Source organism: Myotis brandtii, unplaced genomic scaffold, assembly GCF_000412655.1.
Source record: "Myotis brandtii unplaced genomic scaffold, ASM41265v1 scaffold50, whole genome shotgun sequence".
In the NCBI taxonomy this organism is placed as follows: domain Eukaryota; kingdom Metazoa; phylum Chordata; class Mammalia; order Chiroptera; family Vespertilionidae; genus Myotis; species Myotis brandtii.
The window spans coordinates 115,775-127,011 of record NW_005369061.1 but is presented as its reverse complement, the minus strand read 5'-3'; the positions used below and the strand labels follow the sequence as shown (position 1 = coordinate 127,011).

At 54.8% G+C, this 11,237-nt stretch overlaps 1 protein-coding gene across 1 annotated transcript in view; it reads right to left on the bottom strand.

Moving 5' to 3' along the window:
- Window positions 1–1,575: 1,575 nt before the first annotated feature.
- The window catches only part of TUSC5 (tumor suppressor candidate 5), a 16,133-nt gene continuing 6,471 nt past the window's right edge, over window positions 1,576–11,237 (bottom strand). The window contains exons 2-3 of the mRNA XM_005876849.2: window positions 4,050–4,182; window positions 1,576–2,240 (exon numbers count right to left, since the gene is read on the bottom strand). Coding sequence (XP_005876911.1) covers window positions 2,227–2,240; window positions 4,050–4,182 — 147 coding nt within the window. The 3' untranslated portion in view covers window positions 1,576–2,226. The remainder of the gene's footprint in view (window positions 2,241–4,049; window positions 4,183–11,237) is intronic.

Genomic DNA, 11,237 nt, shown 5'->3' with positions numbered 1-11,237 from the left:
AGGCCTGGGGCTGCCAGGCTGCCCGGGGGGGGGTGGGGGTGCGGGCAGTGGGGCACCCTCTGCCATCATCTCCCCCTGGTTCATTCTCTCTTCTCCCTGAAGTGCTGAGCTGTGGCCCCCAGCGCCTGCTGGGAGACCTGGGACTGCTGACCCCTCCCTCCAGAGCCGGGGCCTGTGAGCCTCAGTCGCCATAGACCTCAGTCTCCCCTGGCCTGACCTGACCTTGCAGGGGACACAATACGCTGGGTCACCCCCAGATCCCCCCCCCCCCCCCGCAACCAGGGCATCTCTCTTTTGGCCTCAAAGTTCCCATAAAGCAAACACAACCAGGTCTCCTTTAGGGAGGGGAGAGGCTGCAGCGGATTCCTGGGGCCGGGGACTGACTCAGCAAGGCCTGCCCCCAGCGATCCCGGGGCCTGCGCCCTCTCCTCCTGGCGGTCACTCGGGTTGGCCTGCGCTCAGGACCCAGCGCTCCCCTGGCAGACAGAGTCTGCGCTCACAGACGCCCTCCCAGGGGCCATGCAGGGGGTGGGGGACTGGCAGGGGTCCCAAGAGGAGGCATAAGCATCGTGATCAGGCTCCGGGGAACATTCTTGGCCAACCTGGGGCCGGTCTGGCTGTGGCTAGGAACCTGCCCTCCACTGAGCGCAGTGACCCCTGCTGCTGGGCAGGGCCCCAGCGGCAAAGCCTGGAACATCCCTCTTCCAGAGTCCGGGAGCCAACGCCAGTGGGGAAGGTGGGCACAGAATTTGGGGGAGAATCTGGGGCCCAGGGGCCATGGTGTCCAACGCTGCCCCCTCTCCCACAGACTGGCCCTTCAGCCCGCTCTCCCCTCTCTCTTGGGATTCTCTAGACCAGTGGTCGGCAAACTCATTAGTCAACAGAGCCAAATATCAACAGTACAACAATCGAAATTTCTTTTGAGAGCCAAATTTTTTAAACTTAAACTATATAGGTAGGTACATTGTTATTAACTTAATTAGGGTACTCCTAAGGCTTAGGAAGAGCCACACTCAAGGGGCCAAAGACCCGCATGTGGCTCACGAGCCACAGTTTGCCGACCACGGCTTTAGCCTAACCAATGGTGCAGCTTTAAGCCCCAGCTATTTGGCCATGTAAGCAGTAAAAGTAAAATGTGTTTTGTCTTGTCAATGACTGGCTTTTAGCTCCATTAAAACTACAGAAAATAGAGAGCCAAGATGCAATGTAGGTAAACACAGTACTCACCACCTCCCACAACCACATCAAAATTGCAACTAAAATACAGAACAACCATCATTCTGAAGCTCCTGCAATCTGGCTGAATGGAAATCCTACCGCTAGAGAAAAAATCACATTGAGATTGGTAGGAGGGGTGGAGGCGCTGAACAGGCTGGTCCGACAGCCATGTGTGGTGTTTTTTTTTTTAAATAAGGAGGAATATCTCAGCTGTGTGTGTGTGGGGAGGGAGGAGGGGGGTCCAAGCCCCACACCATACCTTCATCCCAGGGTTGCAGAGCTAGGAAGAGAACTTTGGGCTATAAAAATCAGCGGGGATTTTGGCTGAGTGACATGGAGGCTGCTGAAGACCCATGGGAGACTCGCTGGGACCATAGTTCTCGGCAGAAAAAGTTTGGGAAGAGGCCGGTGCCGTGCTGTCCCTGTTCCTGTCTTCGCCAACATTCCTTTCGGCGACTCCACCCTGCCATGGGGGAGGCGGGGGCGGTTAAGTGTGGCTGTGGTCTGTGTGCCGGAGGCCCCAGGGCGTGCGGAGCATCACTCGGCCTCTGAGGTCAGGGCACGGCTGGGATCGCAGCAGGCATGTGGCACAACATGCAAACAGTCCTCCCCTTCCCTCCTCAAGAAAAATGCAAAGACCCCTCCTCCGTCTGTGGGGCTGGATTCTGCTCCTGCTGGCAGTATACGCTGCTCGGTAGATGCCAGGAAAGTGGGGATGAGAAAGAAGCCAGAACACGGGGCAAATGCCAGGCTGTGTCCATGAGGTTAAACCACATTATTCACTGGTTTCAAGTCCATTTCGTTTCCTTCCTTCCTTTCTTCCTCTGGCTTTTCCCATCGGATGTGGACTGCAAAGGGGTGACAGAGGTTCCCTCTGAGTTGGTGCTTTTGGAGCCTGGGGACAGGTGGGCCCTTGGCAGTCATGGTCCTGTCCTCCGTGGGATGAGGGGGTGGGGTGGGAACGCCGGCTGGCCAGGGCTGCCTCTGCTGGCCGAGCCCTGGTCACTTCTATTTCTTCTGAACTGTAAAGAGAAGGACAGTTACGCAGAGCAGAGCTCAGAGCACGGGGTCCCCGGGTCCCTGTTTGGAGGATTGGGGTGTTTGTTTCCTCGTGGGACAGGGCAACTGGGACCACCTGGTTGGGGGCTCTTGGTGGAGCCGAACTCCTGCCATGAGAGGACGGAGGCCTGTGAGCCCTGAACACAGAGCCATCTGTGCTGGGATTTCCTAGTGGACGCTCAACAGTTCCCTCTGCCATATTGAGCTCGGTGGTTGTCATGTGCCATTGAAAGAGTCATAGCTGCCCGGCCAGTGTGGCTCAGTGGTTGAGCATTGACTCAGAAACCAAGAGGTCGCCGGTTCGATTCCCGGTCAGGACACATGCCCAGGTTGCAGGCTCGATTCCCAACAGGGGCCGCGCAAGAGGATCTGATCCATGGTGTTCCTCTCTCATCAATGTTTCCATCTCTCATCCCTCTCCCTCCTCTCTCTCTAAAAATCAATAAAAACGTATTTTTTTTAAAAACAGTCATGGCTAACATGAAAAGCAGCAGCAGGACAAAGGCATCACAGGCGACTGAGGCATCGTAGGTGATACTGAGCTAATGCCCCGGGCAGGTGGGTTCCTGCCTCACGTACCTGCGTGTCTATCAGACTCAGAGAGATCACAGAACGTGCTTCAATCCAGGCAGATAGGAAGCGGAGGACGTGGGTTTTGAACCTGACAGGCTGATTACCAACCTGATCTCTTCCCTCTCCTCAGTGGCCACGGTTGCCCATGACCCGAGGGCTGCATTCCAGGCTTTCTGCCCCACGTTGAACACCCCATCGCCTAGACCAGTGCCTCCCAAACCTTAATGATTGGGCTGGGAATCTTAGTAAGATCCAGATTCTGGTTCAGTGGGTCTGGGTGGGGCCTGAGAGTCTGCATTTCTGACAGGTTCCCGGGGTCAGCAGCCACTGCCGCTGCTCCAAGGAGCCCATCTAGAGGAACAAGGTCTTTCGGGAAAAGCCTGGGTTGGTCACTCCAAGGAGCAGAGATCCCTGGGGACTTCCGCGTGTGTGTGTGTGTGTGTGTGTGTGTGTGTGTGTGTGTGTGTCTCTGTCCGTCTGTCTTTCTGTCTGGCTTCTTTCTGTCTGGGGAGCTGCATGGGCCTTTTGAGCCGCCAGAGTCACCCTTGGAAATGGCTCCCCTGCTTGGAGAACTTCCTAGGGCCACCTCTGGGTGCTCACAAATGTGTTCCTTTCTGGCTTCCACCGTGTGCATTGTTACTTCCGGCCTGTCCTGGCTGTCTCAGCTCCATTTACCAAGACGGACACATCCGCCACCTCAGATGATGCTCACCAAGCCTCTGTGCTGGAGGCCTCTTCCTACTGCTTTAGACAGGAAAGCCCCTCGGGTTCAACTAGACAGCCAGCGGCCCGGGGCCATGGCCATCAGAGCCTCTGGCTCCTAGGCCTGTGCTCTTCCTTTTTTAAAAATATGTTTTTATTGATTTTTAGAGAGGAAGGGAGAGAGCTAGAAACACCCATGAGAGAGAAACATCACTGATTGGCTGCGGACTGGGCATCGAGCCTGCAACCTGGGTACGTGCCCTGACTCGTGACCTCTTGGTTCCTGGGTCACGCTCTTCCCCCACTCTTTCCTTGTAATCGCTTTCCAGGAATAAGACAAGGCACACAGCCAGCCTACTCAGCTGGTTATGCCTGGAACTGAGTTGCTTTTGGGGAATGAGAGGATCGGCTGTGTCCCCACAGGCTCTTACCTCCCCCCACTGCCCCTGCCCCAGAGGCCAGGCTACACCCTGGGCTGGCACGTGGCTGGGCCTCACCTGCAAAGTTTACGGTCACGGCCACAATGATGATGATGATCCCCATGATGATGAAGGTGATGCTGAGCAGCCGGGCCAGGCGGCCCAGCCTCCGGGCCCCGTCGATGTCCCCCTGCTGCACGCTACTTCGAGACTGCGGAGAGAGGGGGTGGCAGGGACCTCAGGAAGGCTGTCCTCACAGCCCTGTGGGGGCCCCTGGAACACACCCGGTCCCACTGCAGCCCTCACTCCAGCTGCCTCCTCAGGGGAGAGGAAGTGGCCTTCTCTTGGAGAAGTGGCCTGGATTCAAGGGACCGGGACCCTAACCAAGCCTGGCCCTCACCGGCTGAGGACAGCTGGAAGCAGAACCAAGCAATGCAGAGTCACAGAACCACTGGGTGGCCGAGTGGAGACGGAGGGCCTGAGAGGGAGGCCCAGGTCCAGGCTGCATTGAGCTGATGGGAGCAGGTAAGCCAGGCCCCTCCAGACCCCAGGCCTAGGCTCCCTGCGGTGGCTGCACCGAGAGGCTAAGGCGGTGCCTGTGGCTTTCTCCATGGCCTGCTGGGCCTGTCTCCTTTTCTCTGTGAGCTCCCTCTGCCACAAAAGAAAAAAAAATCCCCGGTTCTCCCTTCCCACCCGAGAACCACATCCTAGTTCAACCAAGCCCCTTCCTGGCTCACACCAGAAAGGCAGGAGTCTTAGGTTTGAACCAAGAAGGCTGGGGCTGGGGGAGCCACACTCCTCCTCAGTGAGCTTGGTGTTTCTTGGCCCTATTTAATGTGAAGTCAGGTGGATGAGAGCAGGAACAGAGAGCATCCTGGGGGGCCCAGTAGGGGGTGTGTCCCAGGCATCTCCATCAACTCAGGCCCCTGCCAGGAGCACTTGTCAACTTGCTGGCAAGGGCTGGCCGGCAACCTCCAGCTCTAGAACTCCCAGATGTTTGACTTCTAGAACAGGCATGTGCAGTAGTCCTCTGAAATAAATATTTGGTTATTTATTTTCTGATTATTTGAGACCCCTGAGTTCAGAATGGACATGCGGTCAAGCACCTTGATGATGACGACTTATCGAGTCCTTATTTTGTACCAGGCAGCTGGCTAAGGACTGGACCTAAGTTATCTCATTTAGCCACAGAATCACCCTAAGAGGTGGGCAGTGTTGCCCTTTCTTTTTTTTACTGTTTTAACTCTAAAACAATATGCGCAGGAGAGCAAGGAGTGATTCCGTTTAAATCCGTATCATGTGCTAGAGAGTCCCAGTTCCTAGCTCACGGCCTGGTGGGGAGGCTGGCCTCCATTGGGATCCCGCACAGAGAGGCACAGTTGCCACTGTGGGTTGTGTTACAAAAGAGGAATGGCTTCCAGCGGCCCCTCTGGCCGTGTGGGATCAGAGAGGAGGCTGGCCTTCAGGAGCTGATGCAAAAGTTCAGCAAGATGATGGTGGCTGAGTTCATCACTCCCTCCCAGTATCTCCCATGGCCCCCACTGTCCACAGACCAAAGACTAAACTCAGGTTCGCTTTGCATTTTCTGATTTTTTCCTCTCCTGTCTCCTCCACCCTCTGGGCCTAGTCCATCTGATCCACTCGGGGCATGAGCATTGGTGCCCACATGCCTGTGCTGTTTCTCATGCCTGCATTCTTGCTCCACAACACCACATGGCCACCTCCTCTCCAGCCCTCAAGGGCTGGCTCCAATGCCGCCCCCTCCGTGAAGCAGCCATGATTCCTCCACTTCACTGGAATAATCATTATCCCTTACATTATTGGAAAATCTACCTTATCTCAGGAAGTATGGTAAATGCTTGCCATCCATTAGAGCAGTGTTTCTCAACCTTCTGGCCCTTTAAATACAGTTCCTCATGTTGTGACCCAACCATAAAATTATTTTCGTTGCTACTTCATAACTGTAATGTTGCTACTGTTATGAATCGTAATGTAAATATCTGATATGCAGGATGGTCTTAGGCGACCCCTGTGAAAGGGTCGTTCGACCGCCAAAGGGGTCGCGACCCACAGGTTGAGAACCGCTGCATTAGAGCAAGGGTGGGGAATGTCTGGCCCTACCATGGCATTAAGGGTGAATTAATTTAAATGTTTGGCCAAATACAGCAGGCTAATTTTTAAGTTGATGACTTTGTATGGCCTGCAAATGATGTTATAAATACCCAAATGGCCCTGGACAGAAAAAAAGGCTCCCCACCCCTGCCCTAGAGCATCTCATCCTCACACCATAGGAGTTAGGGACTGTTACCAGGCCATTTACAGGTGAGGAGCTGGGACATGCAGGCCTTCGGAGAGAAGCAACCGGAGACATGGAGTAAGGCCAGATCAGGAAGGGCCCTGGGCCTAGCTGGTTTGGCTCAGTGGATAGAGCATTGACGCTGGGACCGAAGGGTCCTGGGTTCCATTCCAGTCAAGGGCATATATCTAAGTTGCAGGCTTGATCCCTGGCCCTGGCCAGGACACGAATGGGAGGCAACCATTCAATGTGTCTCTCTCACATTGATGTTTCTCTCTCTCTCTCTTCTCCTCCTCACTTCTACTCTCTCTAAAAATCAATGGGAAAATATCCTCAGGCGAGGATTAACAAGAAGAAGCAGAAGAAGGAGGAGGAGGAGGAGGAGAAGGAGGAGGAGGAGCGGGAGGAGGAGGAGGAGGAGAGCCCTGGCTTTTAGAAAACAATGTGGATTTTGTCCTATATGCAGTGGGGAGTGTACAACTGGGTGAGACATAGAGGATTTCCTCAAGACAGGAAAGAAAAAAGATCCAGTGAAGAGGTGAGGGTGAAAAGACCAAGGAGTGATTGGCACCCCAGCATCCCCGGGCAGCAGGTCTGGACCCGAGCTCAGGGGTGAACTATGGGCAGCAGAGGAGAGCGCTCTGTCCTTGGAGACTGGGTGAAGGTGGGTGCGGGATCTCACGCCTGGACAGGTCTGCAGGTGGGTCTGCGCAGGAAGTTGTGAGTGTTCCTGCCTCTGGACCTCAGGGGTATCAGTGACCAGGCACCAATGTCATCCAGCAAGAGATGAAAGAGAAGGTGGGTCTGGCATGAGGAGGGGCATGGAGTTGGCACCAGCCTCCTGGACATGGCAGGGACCCAACCAGGAGCAGCTGTAGCCTCCAGCCCCCTAGAAGGGCCTGTCTGGCTAAGAGCACAGGTTCTGGAGCCAGACCCGGATGCCTTCCAGCTCCACCCTTAACTGTGTGACCTGGAAGTGGCTCACCTTTACCGTGCTTTACTATAGTTTCCTCAGCAGGTAAAATTGGTACCTACCTCATCGGTTCTCGTGGGGATTAAATGAGATAATATAAGTAGGGGGGCTTAGCTTGGTGCCTGGCAATAGTAAGTGCTCAATAAACATAGTAATGAGCCCAGCCGAGGTGGCTCAGTGGTTGAGTGTCGACCTATGAACCAGGAGATCAACGATTCTCTCTCATCATTGATGTTTCCATCTCTCTCTCCTTCTCCCTTCCTCTCTGAAATCAATAAAAAAGATATTAAAAATAATATAGTAATGAAATATGTTTATTGTTATCCCTCCACTGAGCCTGAAAAGGGAAAAGGATCATAAGCCATTCACCTTAGCAGAGGAGGGCAGACCTGTTCTGGAAGGAAGTCTACTTGGTGAGTCTTGGTGAAAAGCACCAACAGCCCTCCTTTCACTGTCAGAAATGTCCCAGTCAGGGTGCTAATGACACGATCACTCTCCGTCCAGGCACCTGCCACTCCTCCGTGTTCTCCTTCTTCCCTCCTCCTGCTTTCCCCCACCCGCCCCCAGCTAGATTTTGATGGCAGTGGGGTGGGGGATACGACAGGCTCCTCCTGATGTCCGTCTCCCCCAGGGGAACACAGTACTGTTTCCATGCTCATCTTTGGTGCCCAGCCTCAGCAAGGTGCCTCGCTCTGGCAGGTGCACCGTGAATAGCAAAGCCTCCCTGCACAGCTGTTTTCTGTAGCTCTAATTTCCGGGAGAGGATCCTAGCACCTCCCTCCTGGACTCGCCCTCTGTCTCTCCCCACCTCAGAAACAATCAGGTAAGAATTCCTGGCCTTTCTCACATCCCTCAAGTCTGTCCCTCCCTCTCTAGTCCCAACTCCACCGCCCTAGCCCAGTCCCGGTATATGGTGCATCTCTTCTCTCTGCTCCACCCCTGTCCCCATCCAACCTCTTCTTGACAGCCAAGGGCTCATCTTTGAAATACAGGCCTGGCCATATGACCCCCCATAAAAGGGATACAGCTTTCTGCCCCTGAGCCCTTACACGTGCTGTCTCTGCTGGAAAAACAATGAGGAGGGTCTGTTTTCTAACCACTGAACTTAGCCAGTGGCATGCTCAGTGTTCAGAGCAGATTCTTGAAGGACATGAGCACTAGCCCACGCCACCCCCAGCTCTCTGCATGGCCAGCCCAGGTCACTAAACTCAGTTCCACCAAGGCAACGTTGGGGGGGAAGGGAGGCCAGCATACAGGAAGGCTTCCGGGATTCCCAGGAAGTCTGGCTTTAGAGATGCTGGGGCTTCCTTGAGTCATGACCAAGGGACTCATTCTCAGGGGTAAGCCTGGCATGCCGGGGAAGGGGAGCAGCGCTTGAGATGAGTCCTGCCCCCGACTTTGCAGAGAAATAGTTGTGAGTGCAGCAACGATTCAGGACCATGGAGAGAGGAGCACACGTGGCTGGCTGGGAATGGGACATAGACAGGGGGAGGCCGCAGGGAGAATTTTCCCGGTCACTCTAAGCCCAGTCTCTCTTCTTTATCCACCGAACCATCAGTCCTTGCTCCCCAGCCATCATGTTCCTCAGAGCTGGAGAGTCCCCGTTGAGGTAGCTACGCTGGGAACATGCATGGCTGGGAAGCAAGAACTGATGGTTCCGTGGATAAAGAAGAGAGACTGGGCTTAGAGTGACTGGGAAAATTCTCCCTGTGGCCTCCCCCGTCCATAGAAGCTCCTCACCACCGGCTGGAACTCATTTCTGAAGCCCCTCCCCCCATCAATTACCAAGTGAAAGACCCATTCCCCGCCTACGGGGATGGGGGGAGACCCTTCATCTCTTTTCATCTGGAAAGTACCAGCTGCTCTCACATCCCCACTTAGTGGCATCGTCTTCGTGTACAAAATGGCTTAAGTCGAAGGCACAATAATCATTTCCGTGATGATTATAATGACTGTGAATTAATAGATCTTCTGCGATGGCAATGGCTGTGGGAATGGTGGGGGAGAGAATGAATTCAAGTTAATAGATCGGGGAAGAAAGATTGAAAAGAGTCTGAGAGTGGGTCGGGGGTGGGGAGGATGCTGGGGAGAGCTTCGTCCGCCCTGAGGCTCAGGCCAAACCCCAGCAGATCTGAGACTGACAAGAGGTGCCAGGGCTGGTCAGCGATTAGTCCTTCCGGGGAGGTCAAGCGTCTCCCCGCAGGATAAAGCAGAGGGGTGCTCTCTCCATGCCCCCTGCACAGCCCTCTCTCTGCAGCCATGCAGTTGTTTCTGCCAGGCCCTGACTGCAAGCTAACCTTTCCATGGCTGAAGAGTGGCGAAGAGTAGAGGGGGGATACGTGGTGATGGACGGGGACTTGACCTGGGGTGGGGAACACGCCGGATAGTGTACGGATGATGTGTTGTAGAACTGTGCACCTGAGACCAATATAATTTTCTTAGCCAGGGTCACCCCAGTCCACTCATTTTTTAAAAAGTGTGGGGAGGAACGGTGGAGGTTCCAGGGGAGGAGTCAGAGCAGCTGCCGTGGCGGATGGGAAGGAACTGGAAATGCTGAGGGGCCTGACATAGCAGCTGTTTACCAACCGATTCTGAAGTTTTTCAACATGTTAAGCCAGCTGACCGGCTGACCAGCAGCCTGGCTGGGACTCTTGCTGAGTGAATGGATGAACATGAGCCTACACCATGTCAGTTAAATAACGAGGTCACCAAAGTGCCTACAGAAGGAGGTGTTGAAGCTCCCACATTTGCAGAAACAACCTACAGAGGAGGGGCTGTGGGAGGCTCCCCAAAACCACAGGGCTGCCCAGCTCCCCTGGGTGGTGTATGAGGGTGAGACTTCATTATCCCCAAACTGGTTGAAGTCAGAACTGCCTGTCCCCTGGGGGTCAGCCCTTCCCTCTGATTTTGCAGTTTCATTTCGAGTTCATAATAACAGCACCCACTCCATTTACTCCGTGCCCGCTCAGGGCGAGGTGTTTTCACACATAGTAACTCATGAGCCCTCCCAACAACCCCATGAGGTAGATGGTTTACTAAACCTATTTTGCAGAAGAGGAAACTGAGGCTAAGGAAGGAGGCTGCGTGACTTGGACATGGGCAGGTGGCGTAAAGGGACAGAGCTGGGACACTCCCCCGGGTCTACCTGATGCTTATTTTATCACCTTTGTCCACTGAAGGCCCGCTGCCTAGGGTCCAGCTCCAGGATCTGGCCAGCAGACGTTGCCGGCTTTGAGGAGCGTGGCCATGTCTCAGCCTGACCCGGAAGTAAAATGGATGAAGTCAGCCTTGCCCTGGCCACCCCAGGAGGCTCACGGGAGGCTGCAGTTCTGAGCACACGGCTGAGTCTGGACAACTCTGCAGGTACAGCCCTGACCCCCCAGCCCTGGTCACAGCAGGCCACAAAGCCACAGGGAGAAGGGCCTACTGGTCCATTGCTCTTCCACTGATGGAGTTGGGGGGAGGGAGGGAACAGTGGGGGAGGAGGTTTATGGGGGGGAAGGGGAAGAGGGGAGGAAGTGGAATTCTTCCCTCCCCGCACAGATGCCTGAAAGGTTTGGCTTTCCTGGGAGGGACACACCATCCTCATCCCCAGGGGTAGATGCAGGGTGGGACCAGGGAGAGAACACGGGATTCAGTGTCCAACGGTGTGACTGTGGGCCCGGTGCTGTTCTGCACATCTCAGTGGTCTCATCTGTGAAGTGGGCACAATTAGCCGGACTCTGTCAGCCTCATCTTAGGGCTTGCTCTGCGGACAGTGCACTCTAGACAAGCTGCCAGGGCTGGGGCTCTCCTTCCACCCTGGATCAACGGCTTGATCCTCCACTTGGGAGCCAGAGGGGGGACTGCAGGGGAGTAGTCCTGAATGTGGAGAGCGGCTACAGCGTTTGGACAGATTCAAGCCTCGGACTAATGAGAGGGCACAGTCCTCTCGTGGCCACGTGCAAGTCCCAGCTTGGAGGGCAGAGCCCTCCCAGCACAATTATAGCCAACAGCT